This window comes from Haliotis rufescens, unplaced genomic scaffold, assembly GCF_023055435.1.
Source record: "Haliotis rufescens isolate VD_foot unplaced genomic scaffold, xgHalRufe1.0.p SCAF_10, whole genome shotgun sequence".
NCBI classification, from domain to species: Eukaryota; Metazoa; Mollusca; class Gastropoda; order Lepetellida; family Haliotidae; genus Haliotis; species Haliotis rufescens.
The window spans coordinates 33,889,826-33,914,672 of record NW_025963780.1 but is presented as its reverse complement, the minus strand read 5'-3'; the positions used below and the strand labels follow the sequence as shown (position 1 = coordinate 33,914,672).

The 24,847-nt window shown below is 40.8% G+C and overlaps 1 protein-coding gene across 1 annotated transcript; it reads right to left on the bottom strand.

The window, feature by feature from the left end:
- Window positions 1-5,989: 5,989 nt before the first annotated feature.
- LOC124130998 (ELL-associated factor 1-like) lies at window positions 5,990-21,284 on the bottom strand. Its single transcript, XM_046494054.2, has 7 exons — window positions 21,123-21,284; window positions 16,823-16,917; window positions 16,025-16,161; window positions 13,682-13,842; window positions 12,097-12,213; window positions 10,535-10,609; window positions 5,990-9,589 (listed from the first exon to the last, which is right to left on the bottom strand). The coding sequence occupies exons 1-7, from the start codon at window positions 21,220-21,222 to the stop codon at window positions 9,549-9,551; spliced, it is 726 nt and encodes a 241-aa protein (XP_046350010.1). The 5' UTR covers window positions 21,223-21,284; the 3' UTR covers window positions 5,990-9,548.
- Window positions 21,285-24,847: the final 3,563 nt, after the last annotated feature.

The window sequence follows — 24,847 nt, the reverse complement described above, 5'->3', positions numbered from 1 at the left end:
TGTGATTTCTAATCATGCAACCTCGAAAACTTTAACTCCAAATGATAGTTACGGGTTTAACGACTGAATCCATACAATCTAAACCATCTATTAGCCATTCCAGAATGTTCTTTTCTTCAGGTTTCAAATTTGTAATAGAGAATTTGTCAAAATATGTTTCGAAGCGTAGTCACCAAATTGAAATTAGTGCGGTAAAGCACGAGAAAGCTGCCTTCTGATTGGTTATTCCATTGGTCGGTCAAAGTTCGCGCAAGGTCGGTCTGACGTGACCCGTAATGGGATGTCCTCAGATCTTTCTTTAGCGATAGCGAGAACTAAGATCTGATTTTAATGAGATTGGACAGAAAACAGTGTATGAAACAGCGCTGAAATCACTGGTTTTCCCATATTGGCCTCGACATTCATTGTGTTACACAAACACTGATGGTATTCCACTTGTGTACTTTGTGCAGGGAACAGGAGAAATGTCTGCTCCATCTTGCAATACAATGCAAGGCCCCCGTGTCAAGGAACTCATCTGACTTTGATATTGTCCTTCAATGGTCACTAGGCCTTAAAGTTCTTTTTATTTTGTTTACGATATCAACCCCAAAAATAAATCCTGAAATTAGAAGAAGAAATGACTTGTGACAATTTTGATTACATTTAGGTGAAATAAAAAACATCAGATTTTATCACCACTATACACTGTAGGTGGTGAATACTATGTGTAAAAAAAATTATTTTGAAAAAATACAACAATTAATATCGTTTGGTGTCTTACCATGTTAAAACTTGTTTGTTTTTCATTCATTAGTACCAGTACTAAACAGGAAAGCGAACATATATATATAAAAAAAATTCCGACCACCACTGCTGGATTAAAGGCCCAAAATTTGGTTAACTAACTAATGAAAAAAAGGCTCTACAGTGATATCCTGTTAGTCTGGACCCTGTTAAACTAGAAACCCTGAACTGTTCCTGCTGTGAACATCACTACTTACCAATGATGTTCGCTGTGGTCTTAACCTTGTTATGGTTGAAAACATCAGGATATTTTTATATAGTAATGTGTAGTTTTCTATGAGGAATAAATGTGCAAAACTTTTCTTCAATTGTCCCTTGTTTGATGAAGCACCGACTGTTTGAAATTGTCCACCCTCTTTATAGCGCCTTATGCCAAAACAATTCAGCAGGTTTAAGGTTAATGCAGACCAAGACTGAGACTAGCGTAACAGGGTTTCTCTGTACTGACACCTATATTAGGTGTCAGAGGGTACCTGTTGGTTAGAAGCAAGTACAAAGGGGATTGTGTGGTCATAGTAATGGGTCAGTGTAGATAGCAGTTTCTCTTTTATGTCCTATGATTTAGTACTCTTGAGAACTACTATCAGCCTCTCCCTCCACATCGAGCTGATACTATCATTACTGAAATACTGTTCAAAGTGGCGCTAGACCCAACTCTCTGTCCCTATCTCAGTGCCATAAAAGACTTGGCGCCAATCTGGCTGTGATAATCAAATCTAAAAACACTGTATAATAATTATAAAAATTGTTTTCCTGAAAATTGTCAATGTTGTCTACAATATAATGAGTATCAACTGGAGTATGGACCTCATACATTTTTGTATAGCCATGATTAATGAGCCATAACAGTTCCTCTTGCAGAGGGGTCACCGGTGGCCAAGTCGTCTAAGGCGCCGCGATTCGCTGTGCAGAGTTACGTCCCTTGGGCATGCCAGAAACCTATGATTGTGGGTTCGAATCCCGGTTCGCCCCGATTATGTTTCTAGGTTTGTCAGCACCATACCCGTGCTCGTGGGTTTCACCGAAGTGGTAAACGTCTGAGACCTGCATCACTTCGGGCTTTCCTCCTACATTAAGCTGACTCTCCTTGTTATTACTGTAATACTGTTAAAAGCGGCGTTAAACACAACTCACTCACTCATTCCTCTTGCAGAAATAATCTATCTACCCACAAAGTATTGAAACAGGATAGAGGGTTCCGAATGTCCGTAGTGTGGTATTTTACTTCATAGATGTGCTATTACTAAAGATTGCTTTGTACCTAGGAGATATTATTTCTGTTGTACAAGGCCACACGACATTAGCTAGGGTCCGAAATAGGTGTGGTCAAATGGTGAGTAGTGTATAAAGACTTGTTGGATTTTGGGTAGGGGGGGGGGTGCGCAAATGTTAGGAACTTGTGTAAAATCAAAGGAGTTCTAACCTAACATCAGTTTTAAGAAGTGGCAGACATATGCAATTTTAACATCTTCCATGAAAAAGATCATTACTCCTTGGTGAAAAGAATGTTAATACAAGTAGGTATTTTATGCTTAAAACAGTAACATTAAAATATATGTTAATGTCTTTACAAAGTGATATATTTATCTTGCTTTGGGGATAAAAGATCAGAAACAAACTAGAATTTAGCTTGCTTCAGCTTTATTTCCTGGTGACGATGTTTTGATTCACTCCGTCAGCCAACAACAAAAATTAATTCTGCATTTTGAGTTTTCTTTGATAAGTCTTAATAAGTTATTTCAGCAATAAGAAATTTCTTCCAATTTGTTGACAATACCATTCAGACAGTGTATCCTGTAAAAGCCTCAAGCTCAAAATATATTCTTGGACAACAGAAAAGTTGTTTATTTGTTGATTCTTTATGAACCAGATCAAGTTATTGTGATGATTTTAACATAATCCTTTTTTTATCATGAAAATTGAAGTGACACAAGAACAACTGAAAGCCAGATGAGATTGTAGAATATTAGTGTTTATATAATCAATTTACCTATATCTGTTATGCCTGCATTCCCTACAAAACCCTTTGGCCATTATCATTCCACCTGTACAGTACCTTCATCACCTGTCTGTGTTCCAGACACCTGGGCGTATCCAGGTGTGTGGATAAATACCTTCAAATGTGAGGTAATGTTAGAATTTCACTGAATGCCATCACATGTGAGGTTATATTACTGGTTTGCTAAAAACCCTCACATGTGAGGTGATGTTAAGTTTCACTGAATTACCCTCACATATGAGGTTATGTATACCCTCACTTGTGAGGTGATTTTAGAGGTTCCCTCAATACCCTCACATGTGAGGTTATGTTAAGTTTCACTGAATTACCCTCACATATGAGGTTATGTATACCCTCACTTGTGAGGTGATTTTAGGGGTTCCCTCAATACCCTCACATGTGAGGTGATGTTAAGTTTCACTGAATTACCCTCACATATGAGGTTATGTATACCTTCACTTGTGAGGTGATTTTAGAGGTTCCCTCAATACCCTCACATGTGAGGTTATGTTAAGTTTCACTGAATTACCCTCGCATTTCACTGAATGCCCTCACATGTGAGGTAATGTTAGATTTCACTGCAAATACTATTTCAGGCATTGTTTCTTTGAATTTCACATCACCCTCCTCATTTTGTGTCAAAATAACAATGAACATTTTTAGTCACGCCAATTTGGATTCATGTTGAAAATGTGTACAAGAATCTCCCACAATAAATGACAACATTTATCATGTTTTCAAAGCTTTTTATTGATCTTGATGAAAATTACGCCAAAAATTATCTTTGGTTGTGTGATGTGAAATGAAAACAAACAAACCAAGAAGCCCTTGATATAGTAAACCGTGTGATATTGATGATTTAGTGCATAATCCTAACTCGCATTGATTACCTGGCGTACCGATCAAAACATCAGTCAATTATGTGTCTTTACCACTTGTAGGGACTGTTCCTACAAGCGTTGACACGAATCTAATTGACATTAAATAACTTGAGTTAAGCAATGTCATGTTTCTACAGCTTCCTAAAGACACATAGCGAAGTATATGCAAATCTTAAGTCAAACAGTATACATTTTTTAATTTTTTTACAAGAATGCTAATTTTGTCTTACTGTAAAATAATGTTTGTGTAGTGACATTTTTCCTTGTTCAGCAGATCTGACCAGTTGTTGAGTTTGTTATTTTTTTTAACATTGTGATTATTTCATGTTAATTCTGTTTCTAGGATACTCATTATATTTTTGAAGACTTAGCAATGTTGAAGCAGGTATTTTCATATGCTGTACCTTTATCGATGGTGTTAATATATTCATTACTTTGAATGTGTACAAAGTCAAGTAGAGAAAAAAGCCTTTATGAAATCTGGATTCTGTTAGAATACGCCTTTGAATATACCTAGATATTGTTTATGCTGATTTACCAATATGGAGAATAAAAGAATATTATAATACAACCAGTATTTTATATTTGGCAGTAATGTATACCTGAGTTAATAACTCCACCTCGAATCCTACCTTGAAGACTTCTAAGAAACTGATTTGTAAAAGAAATTTGAGGATCTTATCAGTTTCTGAATGACAGTAAACATGGAGAATTCCTTGGAAGTTGGATAGAAATCATCCTTTCTCTTAGTTATGGACTCTGGGGTTAAAATAATCAGTTCGACACAAGTTACCAATGACTTCAACTTGTATCTAAAGATGCCGTCGTGTTGCCACTGTCCATCATTCTCCCCTCATGTATTGGGAGGGTAACATACATCTGTGAAGCAATGTATGTTTTACTTCAAAAATAATCTAGGCCATAATTAATTTGATCAAGACAATTATCTTCTTGAAATAACAAACATCTCATTTTGATAACCCATGAAGACCTTACGTTGCCTATCTTTCTACCTATCACTAACTTGAAAAACTGCATGTTCTGAAATAGAATGGTCCATAGTAAGAACAAATCACCTCTACCCCTTTTTTAAAAAGACTTGGAGACAAATCAAGGCATATAAGCAGTGTATGTACATTGATGGAAATTGCAGGGAAGAATGTAGTTTGAAAAACTCTTGTATGTATTCATATTATTTGGCAATGAAGGAACACTGTCCATGAGAACATTAGACTCAGTGACCCATTTTGTTGAATAGAAGCTTTTCTTACCACAGTAAACATTATACTGCAGTATTACTGTTCCCTTACTTTTCCTTCAGCATATATGAATTGATCAAAATGTTAGGATACATGAGATGAGATGGCAGATAATTTACACGCAGAACATGTCAGCAGGATAGATGGTCATATTAAGACAAGGATTGAGGTTTAATCCATCTTGGGCTTATAACTAAGTTATCTCCTAGTCAGCTAAGGCCAGCCAACCAATCTACACAAGGCTCAGTGACTGTGAGGCGTTACGATGCGTATATCACACAACATGCTTGTCTATGTCCCGTGCTGTGTTCTCTGACATGTGTTATCAGAAACGTTCTCCTTACTGTGCTGGAAAGTTAACTATTTATAAGATAAATAAAAACTGTTTGTTGATACAATATCCAGCGTTTGTTTTATACACATTTCAGTGCTAGATACACACCAAGAAAAAAAATCTTTTTTTTGTCTGGGTACAATGTGTGAAGCACATTTCTGGTGTCCCCCGCCGTGATGTTGCTGGAATATTGCTAAAAGCGGCATAAAACCAAACTCACTCACTCATATGTTGTCCCTACCAACCTGATGCCTTCAGTGGGATCTGCTATGCTGACATTTTTTACCAGATGTTCATTGATTCTACTTCGGAATCTAACAAATTTTATAATTTCTCCATTACTTATTGGATCTCCATCCACGAATTGCATTCATTAATTACCTAGCATTATACAGCAAGCAGAAGTCGAGACTTGGACACACATGCACAACAAAAGCCTTTTAAATGTTAAGTAGGTAGGATTAAAAAGTGGGAATGGGTATTTTTAAGATATATTTTCAGGGGGTTAATTATAGTATATTAAATAATGTATATATATGTATTGATAGCAACAGTAAAAGAGGTTTTTGATATTTTACTTATTTCTGGTCACTGGAATAAAAAAACAAGTGCTTTTCATTCTTTTCTTATTGTTCACATTTTAATTTTGGGAGTTGGCGGATTTGCAAACCAAGTTTAAAAAGAAAATCTGGCCTAAGTTTCCTAAGGCACAATACAACAGACAAAGCCCTGTAAGCAGACATCATTTATTACATCAATGGAATCAATAGTATGTACATAATAGAATCACACATAGTGTGACAATGTTGTACAGAAAATATATACCAGCAACAGTTTATTCCTTACTGGAGCCTTGTCATTTCTCTCCTTTACCCAGACTTCACTCTTCAGTAGCACAGACTCCTTTGGTGCCAGTTTGTATTAACATCTCTAAATCACAGATACCTTCAACAGCAAGCTCGGGACCAAATTAAACTGAAGTACTAATACATAACTGCCGTTTTTCCCAAATTACAATTCATATTTTGTTACGATCGTCTGGGCAAGACACAAAAGCCCGGTAATATTGTCATAAGGGTGGGGTGAGGGTATAGAAGGGTCCCATTTTATTGCTTTGTTTTTATTTCGGCTGCAGCAACTTCCTATAATATGAGTGAAGTAGCTCGATTTGACTGATGCGAGACTATACCAGTCGATAAACAAGATGCCATATTATTTATATGACAAGGAAGAAATCATTTTTTCGTATTTTAGTTGCAAATTCGTAATATGAAACAAATTCCATGGTCAGCATCTGAGTGAGAGAAGTAAAACTTTCGGTAATCTTTACAACTGCTGCAGTGGGAAAAGCCTTGACAAACTGAATATCACAATTCAGGCAGCCTACTGTTGAGCTAGCCACCCAGCTGATACAAGACATTGATTACCATGATTATAACATATATACTGAGGGAAAGAAATAAAGGAACAGACGCAAAAGATGCAATCTTAATATAATTAGATCTACACAAAGATCAGAGGACATCCCATTACATGTCATATCAGAATGACCTTTCAACTAATCAACCAGTGTTGATTACGACATCACTTATATGAAATACCACAATCAACAATAGAATGAACCACCCACAACCTTAAGATAATACTAGAAATGTCAAACTCATTGTCAAATATATCGCTGTGACATCTCGTTTAGTATACAACGTCTACATTCTCTGATTAGATGGTATCTTGGCCCCCGTTTTCTCTCACAATAGACTGTATCTAGGCCCCCTTCCTCTCTCCCTAAAGATGGTATCTAGGCACCCTTCTCTCCCTACAGATGGTATCTAGGCACCCTTCTCTTCATATAGATGGTATCTAGGCCCCCCTTTTCTCTCACAATAGACGGTATCTAGGCCTCCTTCCTCTCTCCCTATAGATAGTATCTAGGCACCCTTCTCTCCCTGTAGATGTTATCTAGCCACCCTTCTCTCCCTATAGATGGTATCTAGGCACCCTTCTCTCATAATAGATGGTATCTAGGCACCCTTTTCTCCCTATAGATAGTATCTAGGCACCCTTCTCTCCCTATAGATGGTATCTAGGCACCCTTCTCTCACTATAGATGGTATCTAGGCATCCTTCTCTCTATATAGATGGTATCTAGGCACCCTTCTTTCCCTATAGATGGTATCTAGGCATCCTTTTTTCCCTATGGATGGTATTTAGGCTCCCTTCTCTCCCTATAGATGGTATCTAGGCACCCTTCTCTCCCTATTGATGGTATCTAGGCACCCTTCTCTCCCTATAGATGATATCTAGCCACCCTTCTCTCCCTATGGATGGTATCTAGGCACCCTTCTCTCCCTATGGATGGTATCTAGGCACCCTTCTCTCCCTATGGATGGTATCTAGGCACCCTTCTCTCCCTCTGGATGGTATCTAGGCACCCTTCTCTCCCTATAGATGGTATCTAGGCACCCTTCTCTCCCTATTGATGGTATCTAGGCACCCTTCTCTCACAATAGACTGTATCTAGGCCCCCTTCCTCTCTCCCTAAAGATGGTATCTAGGCACCCTTCTCTCCCTATAGATGTTATCTAGCCACCCTTCTCTCCCTATAGATGGTATCTAGGCACCCTTCTCTCCGTATTGATGGTATTTAGGCTCCCTTCTCTCCTCTCCCTATAGATAGTATCTAGGCACCCTTCTCTCCCTATAGATGTTATCTAGCCACCCTTCTCTCCCTATAGATGGTATCTAGGCACCCTTCTCTCATAATAGATGGTATCTAGGCACCCTTCTCTCCCTATAGATAGTATCTAGGCACCCTTCTCTCCCTATAGATGGTATCTAGGCACCCTTCTCTCACTATAGATGGTATCTAGGCATCCTTCTCTCTATATAGATGGTATCTAGGCACCCTTCTTTCCCTATAGATGGTATCTAGGCATCCTTTTTTCCCTATGGATGGTATTTAGGCTCCCTTCTCTCCCTATAGATGGTATCTAGGCACCCTTCTCTCCCTATTGATGGTATCTAGGCACCCTTCTCTCCCTATAGATGATATCTAGCCACCCTTCTCTCCCTATGGATGGTATCTAGGCACCCTTCTCTCCCTATGGATGGTATCTAGGCACCCTTCTCTCCCTATGGATGGTATCTAGGCACCCTTCTCTCCCTCTGGATGGTATCTAGGCACCCTTCTCTCCCTATAGATGGTATCTAGGCACCCTTCTCTCCCTATAGATGTTATCTAGCCACCCTTCTCTCCCTATAGATGGTATCTAGGCACCCTTCTCTCAGTATTGATGGTATTTAGGCTCCCTTCTCTCCTCTCCCCATATATAGTATCTAGGCACCCTTCTCTCCCTATACATGGTATCTAGGCACCCTTCTCTCCCTATTGATTGTATCTAGGCACCCTTCTCTCCCTATTGATGGTATCTAGGCACCCTTCTCTCCCTATTGATGGTATCTAGGCAATTTTCTCTCCATATAGATGGTATCTAGGACCCTTCTCTCCCTATTGATGGAATCTAGGCACCCTTCTCGCCCTATAGATGGTATCTAGGCACCCTTCTTGCCCTATAGATGGAATCTAGGCACCCTTCTTGCCCTATAGATGGTATCTAGGCACCCTTCTCTCCCTATAGATGGTATCTAGGCACCCTTCTCGCCCTATAGATTGTATCTAGGCACCCTTCTCTCCCTATAGATGGTATCTAGGCACCCTTCTCGCCCTATAGATTGTATCTAGGCACCCTTCTCTCCCTATAGATGGAATCTAGGCACCCTTCTCGCCCTATAGATTGTATCTAGGCACCCTTCTCTCCCTATAGATGGTATCTAGGCACCCTTCTCGCCCTATAGATTGTATCTAGGCACCCTTCTCGCCCTATAGATGGAATCTAGGCACCCTTCTCGCCCTATAGATTGTATCTAGGCACCCTTCTCTCCCTATAGATGGTATCTAGGCACCCTTCTCTCCCTATTGATGGTATCTAGGCACCCTTCTCTCCCTATAGATGGTATCCAGGCACCCTTCTCGCCCTATAGATGGTATCTAGGCACCCTTCTCTCCACATAGACTGTATCCCTTTAAGCACCCAAACATGACTGTTAAATGCCTTAGGTGTTAATTATGTTAAGTAAAAGAAGTTTTTACTTGCATGCAATAACTTCAAAATCTCTTTCACACAATCACTCACACACATCAGAAACACATCCTGTCTCATACATTATCATCACCATGGAAACAGATATTTTCATCTTTGAAGGTCAACGCCATGGAAATGGTCAACATATCAGTCACTGTCGCTGCCTGATTCACTCAATTCCAGATCGTCTGAAAGGAAAGAATCTGCGTAACACAATGTTCTAGAATCAAAGCCACAGCTTATGGAATCTTATTATTCAATTCACCGACAAAAATATGAGAACAAAAGCATCCATCTTCATGCCATTCCCAAAACAAACCAAATTTGTGTGGCGAGGTGAGGTGAAGTATGAGATGAGGTATGGTGAGTTGAGGTATGGTGAGGTATGATGAGGTGAGGTGAACTATGATGAGATGAGGTATGAGGTGAGGTGAGTTGAAGTATGATGAGGTGAGGTATGGTGAGGTGAGGTATGATGAGGTGAGGTGAAGTATGAGGTGAGGTATGGTGAGGTATGAGGTGAGGTATGGTGAGATGAGGTGAAGTATGATGAGATGAGGTATGGTGAGGTGAGGTATGAGGTGAGGTGAAGTATGAGATGAGGTATGGTGAGTTGAGGTATGGTGAGGGGAGGTATGTTGAGGTGAGGTGAGGAAGTATGATGAGATGAGGTATGGTGAGTCGAGGTATGTTAAGGTGATGTATGAGGTGAGGTGAGGTGAAGTATGATGAGATGAGGTATGGTGAGTTGAGGTATGATGAGGTGAGGTATGGTGAGTTGAGGTTAGTGAGGTATGATGAGGCGAGGTGATTATGATGAGGTGAGGTATGGTGAAATGAGGTGAGCGAGTGAGTGAGTATGGTTTTACACCGCTTTTAGCAATATTCCAGCAATATCACGGCGGGGGACACCAGAAATGGGCTTCATACATTGTACCCATGTCGGGATTTGAAGCCAGGTCTTCGGCGTGATGAGCAAATGCTTTAACCACTAGGCTACCCAACCGCCCCCATATGGTGAGGTGAGGTATGGTGAGTTGAGATATGGTGAGGTGAGGTATGAGGTAAGGTGAGGTATGGTGAGGAGATGGAGGTTTACTGTCATGTTGATGACACAGCTGAACACAACTTACTTATCAAAGAGAACTGTCGCCCTGAGTTGGACTGATTGGTAGGAGGGGCGCTTGGCGTACTGACTGGGGCCTGACCTGCAACAAAACATGATAATTGAATTGTACGAATTTTAAAACAATAACATCTGTTCCGACATCACAGTATGGATAATCATATTCTACTAAAAAAAAGTTAAGGACCACTTGATTCTTGCATATTACTAAGGGGGCTGTATTACAGGTATACATAACTTTTAATGCTCGGTATATCGGGTGATTTCAAATAGCGATTTTATGTTATAGTATATGGAGTGTGCATCTGTGCATATTTATTAAATGAGTACACATTGTGTTTCACCAGCATCTTGTTTTGTTCCATTTATAAACTTCAATTCATTCACTGGTATTTCAAATTGCTTCTGAATTCAAAATTTAGAACCATAAAATATATTGTGATACGGATCACAATACGGCCTTGTGCATTGTGTGATAATCTATCATAAGTACCACCCGTGACAGATTACTTTTTTGTTTTGTTTTGTTTGTTGTTTAAATAATCCAGTTTGGACCAGACAATCCAGTGATTGATATCATGAGCATCAATCCAGGCATTTGGTGTACGACGACATGCAACCATAAAGTCAGCGAGCCTGACAATCTGATCTCGTTAGTCGCCTCTTATGACAACCATAGTCGCCTTTAACAGGATGCATGTGTTGCTGAAGACCTATTCTATCCCGGATCTTCACAGGTTGACAGATTAACTAACTACAGTTATATTAAAGAATCCAGATTCTGGACAAGACAATCCAGTGATTGACACAGTGAGCAACGATCCACGCCATTGTGGTAAGATGACACACAATCTACCAAGTCATTGAGCCTCACTACACGTACCATCAAGTTGCCTCTTAAATCAGCAGAAATTGCTGCGGAGCAATTCTGACACTGAATCCCAAAGGGTTGGCTGATGAAATACATGATTCTTGATCTACTGATAAGAACCCCACAGCTTCACCCGTGTCACACGAGCCCCACAGTGTGATGCAGCAGATCCTAATTAGGAGGGGGCAGGGATGGTCAAGGCTGCTAAGATTCCACAATTTGTAGTGAAGAGTTGTGTCCCTTGGGCACGCTAAAAACCTATGACAGTGGGTTCAAATCCTGACCCAATCATGTTCCTAGGTTTCTCAGCACCATACCTGTGCTCATGGGATTTACAAAAGTGGCAAACATGACAGAGTAACTATACAAATATGAAAGAATCGGGTGGTCTTTGAGTTGTAAAAGTAAATAAAGAAGAAATAAAAAAGAATTGGCGTAAGAATTGTGCCTGGTGCACTTCAACCATATTAGAGCAGGGTTTTCCCTTGACCTACAATTGATTAATTTAAAGACCCCGACAGGAAATATGAGGTTCCTGTAAATTAATGATTTACTGTACTGTAAGATTTGATAATTAATTTGATATCGTCAAGAAAACAAGATATACTTTTTTTCTGATCCATTCCATACATTTGTGAGTACTAGAAGCACATATCTACATCGCGTACATCGCGTATGTTGTGAGAAGGAGCACGTACCAGCAGGGTTGTGTTGTGGGGGGGCCTCATTGTCGGAGTCGCTGTCCTCGCTGGAACTGGAGGAGCTGCTGCTGCTGATCTCCCCGATGTAGCTCGCCTCTGTCGGCTCTGGCATCACTGGAAGAAAACGTGGATAAACTTCCTGTCACTGTAATAACTACACACATGAGCAAGTGAAATTGGGTTTAACGTCGTGTCCAAGGTTTTTGCACTTACATAGCGACGTGCATGTACGTATGTGTGTTTGTGTGGCTGCTTGTCCTAGTCCGGACTGATGCCGATTTATAGTGCTAGCTCACTGAGATACCATGCCGCAGTTTAACATGAATATCCCATTCAGACACAGTATACTGACTCCGAGCCGACCAGTCCTTGTTTTAGCCCCTTAATGCCGTGCGCCAGACATGGTAAAACAACAAGTACCATCTTTTAACGTCTTTTGGTATGACACAGCCGGGGATTGAGCCCTGGACCTTCCGCTCTCCGGGCGGATGCTCTACCACTAGACCACAGAGGCGGTCACACATGAGCAAGAACAACATTGACATTACAGCTCCATCCCAGGCAGAGCTAGCCATCATTATGTACATAATGTACACAGATTTACGCGCGTGTACCTTTGCTTGTGACATAATGACCTACTCTGGTAGTCTATGAATAATCGAGTGAATAGGTCTTCAGCAACCCATGCTTGCCATACAAGGCAACTATGTTGTCGTAAGAGGCAACTAATGGGATCGAGGGGTCAGGCTCGCTGACTTGGTTGATGCATGTCATCGTATCCCAATAGCGTGGATTGATGCTCATGATATCAATCATTGTCTGGTCAAGACTGGATTATTTACAGACGGCCGTCACATATCTGGAATATTGCTCAGTGAGGCGTTAAACAACAAACAAACGAATAATCAAGTCTGGACCAGACAATCCAGTCATTCATATTGTGAACAAATGATTCTCGCAATCTGGGTATGATGACACACTATCAACCAAGACACTGAGTCTGACCACTGATCCATAATGGCGCCTCTAACTAGCAAAGGAACCGACAGCAACCCGATCTCACCATGGAGACAATTGTGGTGCCTAAAATGACTGGGCCACTCCTGGCAAGTCAGCTAATCGCAAGACAGGAGTCTGACCTGCGTCAGTCGAGCCATACAGTATGTGAGGCAGTACACACAACAAATGAATGAGTGAGTTTGGGTTAACGCTGCTTTTAACAGTAATCCAGTTATATCACGGTGTGTCAGCTTAATGTGGGAGGAAAGCCCAAAGTGATGCAGATCTCAGACATTTACCACTTCGGTGAAACCAACGTACACGGGAATGGGGCTGACAAGGCTAGAAGTATAATCGGGGCGAACCGAGATTCGAACCCACAATCATAGGTTTCTGGCGTGCCCAAGGGACGCAACTCTGCACAGAGAATTACGGAGTCCAAGACAATTGGGCCAGACGTGCCCCCTGCAACAAATGAGCTTTCGTATGTTGTAACAAATAAAATAGACTAAACATCATCATTCCAGGAATGTTAAAGTACACCAAGACTTGGCAGTGTCCTATATTTCCAGTGAGTCTGTACCTATATCCATGTCCTGCTGGCTGTTAGAGACTGGGGAGAACCCTTTCACAGAAGACGGACTTCTTTGGTTGGCCTTGGGTCTTGAAGGGGACGTAGGCCGTTGCTTAGCAACTTCAACAGGGGTCAAAGGCCTCTGCTGAGCTCGACTTGACCCTTCAATTCTGAAACATGTCAATGTATGAGTTGCATGAGAGCTGGAAACAGGGAGACACCATTGGTCATATCCGACTAGAGCTTAGTTCATTTACTTCTTTGTTTGTTTGTTTGTTTGTTTAACGAAGCACTCAGCAATATTCCAGCTATATGACAGCAGTCTGTAAATAAACGATTCTGGACCAGACAATCCAGTGATTGATGTCATGAGCATCTATCCATGCAATTGAGATACAATGACATACATCAACCAAGTCAGCAAGATTGACCACCCAATCCCGTTTGTTGCCTCAGAGCTCCAGATAAGCTGTGTATCTGCGTAAAATACGAATCAGAAATGCAGAAATACGCAGTAAAATATAATCCAAGCGTATCAAATACGCAACGAATATTACAGATACGCTACAAAAAAAAAACTTGTGCGTATCATCAAAATATTGTGAAGTAACCCTGCATATTCGATTAACAAATCAGCAACTTATTTTGAAATTATAAACGGGGATTCCGTCAACCTTGCCAAACTCCGAGATGACAGTTACATCATGATCATTTGCAATCACACTTTCTTGTGGAAGAATCGTGGTATTTTTGAGTCCTATAAAGCTCTCAAACACACACAACACCAGTTTGCAGGGACTAGATGAATAGTGTTTTTAAATATTTAACTTAAATACCCACATGTGTAAAAACTAGTAGGTAACAGAAATTTGAATACCCAAATAGAAGTACTGATACCCAATGATTTTAAAATGCATGGGTAAAATACCCACAACACCAAAAGCTTATCTGGAGCTCTGTCGCCTCTTACGACAAGCACAGTCGCCTGTTACGGCAAGCATGGGTTGCTGAAGACCTATTCTAACCAGGATCTTCACGGGGGTAGTGGTTTAGATGAATAACTAGACGTAAGAAAACAACCATTACCATTGGACTTTAACGCCTCTTTTAACAGTATTCCCGTTATATCACGGTGTGTCAGCTTAATGTGGGAGGAAAGCCCGAAGTGATGCAGATCTCAGACGCCTACCACTTCAATGAAACCCACGAGCACGGGTATGGTGCTAACAAACCTAGAAACATAATCGGGGCGAACCAGGATTTGAACCCACAATCATGGGTTTCTGGCGTGCCCAAGGGACACAACTCTGCACAGCGAATTGCGGCGCCATAGACGACTGGGTCCCCCTTGCACCCTGGACTTTAACTCGTCTTGGACCAATGAACCATGGTCATTTCTATTCTGGATGATAGACAAAAATGGCTGACAAACATTTAATTACATGCCCTGAGTCACTTATGTTACCCTTCCCGAGTTTTCAATGTTATGGATAAAAGTGGTTGGTCCGTATGAAAGATTTAGACAGTGTTTCTCCTGTCAAGGGATGAAGCTCCCGATACCCAATTAAGAGTCGGAGTTACCACAAAACATGTGCAGTTTATGTGCAAGTGAACATTTCAGTGTCTCAATACACCAACGCATTAGTCTCACGTTCCTAGCTATGTGGTTTCGCTCACTCACATACCCCTTCCTGTTTCTAGTTCAAGTTACCAGCACTAACAGAGTTTTCTGCATCTGCTAAGCACCAAAAACTGAAGGCTTGATGTTGGCAATGAAACCAGAAACATAATACACTACGCCCAAGCTATTGAATCTTGTTGACACCTCAAATGATGTTAACACAAAAATACATGTGTTAGTTGTTGAATGGAAATATTGTAACTCAAGGAATTACATGTAGTAGTTACAAGTTGGGGAAAGCAATACTTTTTCCCTCACTGCTGAGCTCAGATGGACCACCACATGGTCTCCATTTAACGGTCCTTGCCTGCGGAGCATGTAACGAGGTGTAACGACAAGTGCGGTGGTGACAGGAACTGAAGTTTCATTGACAGGTCCTTCCTACAACTAGTGATACATTTGTAATTCAATTCACCAAATAACATTTAAACTGGGATTCCCGCAAGAATATTCTGAAATTCCTGGAAACCATGGTAACATGAGTGAGAATGGTTATTACAGCAATATCACGGCGGGGGACACCAGAAATGAGCTTCACACATTGTACCCATATGGGGAATTGAACCCGAGTCTTTGGTGTGACGAGCAAACGTTTTAACCACTAGGCCACCCCACCGCCCCCATGGTAACATGACAGGGGCAGGTATAAGGCTGAGTATTGTCTTGCAGACCTGGTTTTCTTGAGCTGGATTGTGTTTGTGAGTTTCTCCAGGGTAAAGGTTCCGGTGTCATGGTCGATGATCAACAGACACTCCTTCGGGCACGGCTTCTTGTTGCCCTTGTAGACTGTGTGACTTGTGCCTGAATTCTGAAGCACAAATGGAGTAAGTTAAACTTTTAAGTTTAAAGGCACCTGTACATATGCAAGTCTCATCTGTTTTGTTTGTTGGTTAGTTGTCTAATGCCACAACTCAGCAACTCTACAGCTACACAATGGCAGGCTGTACATGACAGTCCAGACCAGACAATCCAGTGATTCATATTATGACAATCCAACAACACTACAGCTACACAATGGCAGGCTGTACATGACAGCCCAGACCAGACAATCCAGTGATTCATATTATGACAATCCAACAACACTACAGCTACACAATGGCAGGCTGTACATGACAGTCCAGACCAGACAATCCAGTGATTCATATTATGACAATCCAACAACACTACAGCTACACAATGGCAGGCTGTACATGACAGTCCAGACCAGACAATCCAGTGATTCATATTATGAGCACAATGACAGTGTCAGTGATGAAGACACACAGTCTACTAGGGGCATACATTAACTCAGTGAGTGAGTGAGTATGGTTTTACGCCGCTTTTAGCAATATTCCAGCAATATCACGGTGGGGGACACCAGAAATGGGCTTCACACATCGTACCCATGTCGGGAATCAAACCCAGGACTTCGGCTACCCGACCGCCCCACATAAACTCCTACTCCCCATTGGGACATATGCAAGTCTCACCTGTACATGTGGAACTGTTACAGACACCTGGTGACCTTCACCCACTTCAAACGCTGCCTCCCGTGCTGTGTCTACTGAAGCTGGCTTGAAGTCATCTGCAACATCAAAACTCATATCAAATCACTCCTAACACACTAATACAAAAAAAACCTATCACTTATATAATTATATACCATGATAAAATGTTTCATTTTTTATTATCTATTCTAAACAAATCCACCAACGTTCGTTGTGCAATATACTTAACAGGTCTCAGGGTTTCAGATCTGTTCATTTTCTAGGACACTGACTGATTGCAAACCAAAATATCTGACAGATATTTTTCAAATTTGATAATGATAAAGAGAAATGGCATATCAACATGATCAAGAGTTAATAAAAGCATGAAATTTTTTTCAAGGAAAATCACTGAGATTTTACTTAACAATGACCCATCAGGGGTTAATCTGAGCTGTCCACACAGTCCTTGCATCCTCACTGACATGACCTGAGTATGTTAAGAGGTATCACACAGAGGTATCACACAGAGGTATCACACAGAGGTATCACACATGGTGAACATGACCCGTGAAGATTCCGGGGTAGAATAGGTCTTCAGCAACCCATGCTTTCCGTAAAAGGCGACTATGCTTGTCGTAAGAGGCGACTAACGGGATCAGGTGGTCAGGCTCGCTGACTTGGTTGATGCATGTCATCGTATCCCAATTGCTTTGATCGATGCTCATGATATCAATCACTGGATTGTCTGGTCCAGACTCGATTATTTACAGACCGCCGTCATATAGCTGGAATATTGCCGAGTGCGGCGTTAGACAACAAACCAACCAGCCAACCAACATGGTGAACATAGAAGATACATCTACATACAGTCAACAGTAAAATATGGACTACAGAAGCCAGTTTGGGTCCGATGAGACATTCTAAATACTCTCATACAGAGGATCACGTAAGAACAAAACCATGTTAACTACCTGTACTACATGTTATTACATACATAAAAGCGAGATAGGTTCAAATGTGTATACAATCACATAGCAGTCATTCCACACATCGACATCTCATCATATATGCTCACAAAGCTACAGATAAGCAGCGTATTTGCGTAAAATACCCCCCCCCCCCCAAATATTCAAAACCCAATTACATGTACTTTCAATTAACTTAAGTACAGAAACCCATACATTAAATAAAAAACACAAATGTATAAAAACAGCACGCGCAAATACCCAATGAAGATTTTTCAGCACGGGTACAAAGGAGCTAATTTCTGAAACACAATTACAAGCTAAGTTACTTTCTGAGTCGTGCCTATATACTTAGAACAGTTATTATGGTTATATACATCTAAAACATTATTTCATTTTTTTTAAATCTTAAAATGTTCACTCTTTTGGGGAAAACCCCAATACAGTTATGAATAGATGAGTGAAAAATATTGGTTACCTAATGAAAAATGTAATAACCCAATTAACATACAAACCCTAGAGTAAAAACTCAATTGCTCAAAAAGTTATCTGGAGCTCTGTGCTCACATGTACGTCCCACAAACAGGGCAAATGTCCCCTGCATACATTTCACCATAACATACATGCTCAATTTACCCACACTTATCATGCTTATGCATACACTTACACACTCAAAAAACATAATTTAGAACACAATTGGGATGTTCTTAAAGGTCCTTATTTTCTTAGATTCTGGGTTATTTTGAGATCATGAATATGTCACTAAATGCAAAAATGTGAACGTAAACATTAAAGCCTCTTCATGTTTACTGGACCGGCTGCTAACATGGCTAATGAAATGCAAATCACCTCTAACATAAATTACTACTAGACCATCCTTATAATCATTAATAACGATATGACTTGACAAATTTTTAATTCTATTGGAGATTTTTTACTGACATAGGCTTTAGATCTTGGGGTCAATATCGGCCTCTGAGCAGGTCTAGGTAAATGGGTTATAGCTAAAACAGCACCTCAGCAAAACGTCACTGAGCGAAAACAGCACCGATTGGCGAAAAGGTCACCTTGCCTAAAGCGAAAACAGCTATTATTGCCTCGCAAAATGGCACCTCGTTTATTTTTTACCTTGGTACTGAAATACATGAAATGAAACTCACATGGTCACTTGCGAACAAAAATGATTGTGAAATGTTAACCACCTTAAAACAAGTTTACTCTAGAAATAAGCCTCTATTACAATTGCTTGGGAGGTGCAACTAAACTTATTGTGAAAACATCACATGCTTTGATTACCTTTGCTCAAATTAAACTCAATGTCAAGTTGAAACTGAGTGTGGCGGAAATGTCCAGAAATTGGACAACAGGTATACAATATATTTAAAATTTATGTGAGTAAGTAGGAAAAAAATAGTAGTTTTTATAGATATTTCATATATATTTCCCCTTACTGCCAGCTGCCGACATCCCAAGAATGTCTCTCCAGATAACAGACAGTGTCCTTGACCAAGGAAAACATATATACTACAACATAACAAAATAAAGCATGTAAATAAAGCATATATAATAATACATCGAGCACCTTAGAATACAGTACCACAACTTCTCGTGAGGACGACCTCTGCCGTAGGTCACATGTCTCAAAGACAAGCAACCAGTTTTTGTGAGAATCCGTTGGATGCGAATTCGCGACCTTCAGATTGTTAGGCGGACAGCTAACCAACTGAACAATGTCCACACTGTGAACCTAAGTGCAAATTTACCTAGTCATGCCTATGACGTTACGGAACTGAATGAAAACGTGTTACGGACACTTACGAAGGTAACAGGTAGGCATGGCGTCTCTTGACTTTAGTCTACTGACACTTATGAATGATCCCAATGACATTTGGCACACTCATCCCATTCCGTATTCTACAAGATACCGAGTGGTTAGGAATGATCCGATATGGCGCGAACTGAAAACGGCTACAGGCATCAGATGTCGAACGCCCGAGTACTCATGAATGATATGGTATTTAATAATTCGTCGGGTGCTTTTTGTGAGAGAAAGGTGTGGTAGGGAACACTATAAGGATAATGTGGATAATAGTAAGGAATGAGGGAGGCATGAGCATGGCTAGTGACGACATAACTGTGAGTTCGCTTTTGAATCAGAACTGAAAAAATGTAGCCGGTGAAAGTGGCTTGTGTGAATGTTCCAGAACAGTTTCCAGTAGCCAAAATACTCGAAGTTTTTGTGTGAAGAATATTAGGAGCCGCTATAGTATCTATAATAGCCACTAAATGGGTACCTAACCCTAATGACTTGTAAAGGGGTGATTGATCGTAAAGGAGATCCCAGGGCTAAGCTAGGATAGAGTTCGGGTAATCTAATAGCCCCTAAACAGGTACCTAACCCTAATGATCGTAAAGGGGTGACTGAGAGTAAAGGGGTGACTGAGAGTAAAGGGGATCCAAGGGATGGAGTTCGGGGTAACCTGCCCTAACACTGGCGACATTTGGATGTGTTCAGCGTCAGTATAATATCCCAAATAAATTGTATTCTTGTGCATAATAATGAAAATTAATGATTATTAAAATTAAACGTGTAGAGATGATAGATCACTTGGTTGAGCTTATGCACAATCAAAGACCCCTGACGTCACAGGGCATTTTTTCGCCGGTTTGACTGGCAACAAAATACTACAAATTATGTCATAGGGTATTTTCACATGTTTGAAAAGTTTGTGGACAATTAGTAGCTGTTTTCGCCAAATGAGGTGCCGTTTTCGCTTGAGAAATCGGTGCCATTTTGCTGAGGTGCCATTTTAGCCTGCACCCTAGATAAATCACTGGTCATGTGGGGATTTATCACTGATAAGTAAACATCTCATAATACTACCTTAACATGTTCAAAAAGATTGAATTGTGGGTTAATGTCATCAGTCATTTTGACCTACATCTTTTTTATCCAGCTGTTGCAATGACTGATAAGATTATAATATTGTATGTTTAACGTGAACGAATTGTCAGATGAAATAAACAAGTTATGTCAAAATAATAATTCCGACTCGTTATAAACACTTTCCTCCTTTCTTATCTGCAACATTTACACCACCGATTGCAATGTAAAGGGACAGATAGAAAAAAATGGGATTATCATCAGCGTGATATTTTCATAACTCATCAAGAATCTAAAAGTCAGACAAAATTATGATCTCAAAAATGGGGTTTAGCCATTTAAGTGTACACGCGGAGACATGGGATGTGATTTGAGCCAGGGAATCGAATAATCGTGGTTGTTTCGTCCACCATATTTGGCGGTGTAATCTCGACATTTTGTCAGGACTCACAGCGTATTGAATGAAAAGCTGCCCGGGTGGAAGGATCAAAACTCCTGCCTAACTTCAGTTCGTGAACACTGTTGTCTATTGGCATATTTCTGTCACTCATGTCGAAAACTTATTTTCACCAGTCGGAATCCATTATTTTCCAAATAAACCGGAAGTGATACCTTGAGGTCACCAGTATCTGAACCGGATCTTTAACCGGACGGATAGTTGAAAACAACACTGAAACTTCATAGGGAAACTGGACAATCCGCACTGAGGGAGATCTTGTATGTTTTGGCGTACTAATAAACAAATGTTGGATAACCCGTACCCACCCGTATCTAATAAACTGGATGACTCCAGAGACCATAAAATACTCTGATTACTAGTATAAAACGCGTAATATTCGTACAAAATGGAAATTTATAGGATTTTAAACATTATTCGCTTCTATTAACATATATTGTTATCTGCAATGACAAGAAAATGATATTTGAGACTGTAGATGCTGTGGTGACCGGGATGTCATTTTGAAACAATAGCTTAAATTCCGGAAAACCTGATAGTGAGGGACACAATGTGTTAACTGGTCCTTAATCTAAGTTTGTTTGTTTGTTGTTTAACGCCGCACTCAGCAATATTCTAGTTATTTGACGGCGATCTGTAAATAATCGAATCTGGACCAGAAAATCCGGTGATTGACAACAAGAGCATCGATCCTAGCAATTGGGATCGATGACATCCATCAACCACGGACGTATCGATGACATCCATCAACCACGGACGTATATACAATACGTCTTTGCATCAACCAAGTCAGCAAGCCTGACCACCCGATCCCGTTAGTCGCCTCTTAAGACAAGCAGAGTCGCCTTTTACGGCAAGCATGGGTTGCTGAAGACCTATTCTACCCCGGATCTTCACGGGTCGCTTTGTCGAAGGGATAATCACCAATTATCTCAATCAACATAGTGAGAGAAATATTATAGTATATTATATGAAAATAAATAGGTACGGGTTTGCCATTTTCGGTGGATACGAACCTTCGTGAGAACGGATCTTGTATAGCACCCCTTCAATTTGATTATTCTCACAATCTCATTAAAATCAGATCTGCCGCTAAACAAAGGTCTGAGGACATCCCATTACGGATCACGTCAGAACGACCTTTCGCGAACTTTGACCGACCACTGAAACGACTTACAAGAAGTCGACATTAGCCAATCAGAAAGCAGCTTTCATGAGCTTTACGGCACACGTTTTAATCGGGCGACTTCCATTTCAGACAACGCTTGAAAAAGATGTTGACACAGTTCTCGATTATTTTTTTTTTGAACTGAACAAACGAACATTCCGGAATGTCTAAAATTTGGTTGCGATTGCGACATATGGTATGGCAGTGCTTCCTACGTACTGTGTAACGCATCCTCCGTTCAAATGTTTATCCCACGGAAGCGAGAGATAGACGATAATTTTGACGGAATCAGTCGTACGGACCGTAACTGTCGTTCGGAATACCCCGTGACTGTCACTTTCATGATCTGGTAAGCGACGCTTTGATTGGTCGGAGGAAAGGTCGTTCTGACGTGACCCGGAATGGGATGTCCTCAGATCTTTGTTTAGGGATAGCGAGAACTAAGATATGATTTTAATGAGATTGATTATTCTCATAAAATGCTAAAGTATTAAGATCTACATTCGTGGTACCATTTAACATGCATCTTTTCGTGTGTTTCAAAATCCACGCGTCATATGAAGCTCTTTCGATTGTGTTGGCCACATAATGAAGCCAGTTGTGCTTGTCGATATTCTTGGTGGGAACAAAACAAGAAGTGTTGCTCCTGCATCGCTTTTGTTTAACAGAAAATAGAAACAAAATCCTACCGTCCTCCTCACTTCTGAAACACAATGTACCCGAGACATATCTTATGCAGCCTAATATGCACCACGTGTTATTAAAGACGCCATGGGAAGTGCGTGAGTTGGGTTTAACGCCGCCTTTAACAGTATTCCAGTTATATCGCGGCGTGTCAGCTTTATTTGGGAGGAAAGCCCGAAGTGATGCAGGTCTCAGGTCTGAGTGAGTTGGGTTTAACGCCGCTTTTAACAGCATTCCAGTTCTATCAAGGCGTGTCAGCTTAATGTGGGAGGAAAGCCCGAAGTGATGCAGGTCTCAAACGTTTACCACTTCGGTGAAAACCACGAGCACGTGTATGGTGCTGACAAACCTAGAAACATAATCGGGGCGAACCGGGATTCGAACCCACAATCATAGGTTTCTGGCGTGCCCAAGGGACGCAACTCTGCACAGCGAATCGCGGCGCCTTAGACGACTGGGCCACCCGTGCCCCCTTGTGTGTTGGGAGGTAACGCTGCTTTGAAAAGTATTTCTGTCACGTCAGGGTGTGTCAAGTTCATGTGAGAGAAAATTAAACCAAAAGGGAATCAGGCCAGCGACTGCAAGGTCTTGATACCCAAGGGCAGATGTATATGATGCTGACACACCAAGACCATAGTCGGGCCGATTTTTGGATTCGAACCCACAATCAACGGGCATGCATAAGGAGCTCAATTCTTCGCGAAAAGATGCTGCAATTTAGTCCCCAGCTCTATGCCAGTAGTGAGAGAGCGAGTGGGTTTGGTGCAACGAGAAGCTTTGTCGGCGTGTCAACTCAACAAGGGAGGTAAGCCAGAAGTGACGCAGGTGAGGGACGTAAAGTCCACGAACATTAGTAAGGTGCTGACAAACCATGGATGATAATTAGGACGAACATTGGATTCGAACAAACGATAAGCGGCCTTAGCTGCACCTTAGACTACTACGCCACCTCTGCCTTCATGAATGGGGTTTGAGAGTATAGAGACAGGGCGTTTTTCACGTTTTAATCTGTCATAACGGGAAAGAAATTTCAAACATTGCTTGCCCTGAGTATGTGAAATCATTTCTTAAGCTTATCGATCAAATTTCTTTAAGATGAAGTATTGCAATACAGCCCCTGTGTCATTATATTATTAAAAAATACATATAACACACATGCACGATTGCACATCACACACAATGCCATGCTACCGATGTAATATTAAATAATAAGGATATATACCGGATATATAATATACCCACAGGTTATAAATCAGGTGAAGTTAAGCATCGTTGGTCGCGGAAAGTGGATGGATAGGTGACCCGTGTTCGACAGTTTGGCTCCTGAGAGTTTCTGGGGCTTCGGTTATTCCCCACAGTGAAGCGCATGTAGCACATGCGACTGCGTTCGAAATATGCCTCAGTTTACCCAGCAGTGGATGGGTACCCGGTAGAACGACTGTTAACCATCTGGAGTATCACAGGCTGCTTCGGTTGTATACTCCCAAGGGGGCTGAGAATGAAAATCGAGCACACATTGATCCATTGACCGGGTCAGGAGCGCCACGAGCTTTCATTTGAGTGGAAGTTAACGCATTATTAATGTCTGTCAGAAAGAGACACACTGTAGCATTATGAAATAACATTATAAATAAAATATATGAGAGATTAACGAGTGTCTTATTGCCGGACAAAGCTGCCGTTGTGCCTTTTCTTTTTAATGCAAGTAAAATGCTAAGAAAGTTCAAAATAACGCGCATAACATCAAACAGGGATGCAAAATCATCATCAAAGTTGCTTTATTTAATCTGAGATATTAAGATCATCAATCGAAATTTAACTTTCTCTGACGTATATCAAAATCATTATTTACTATAAATGACTTGTT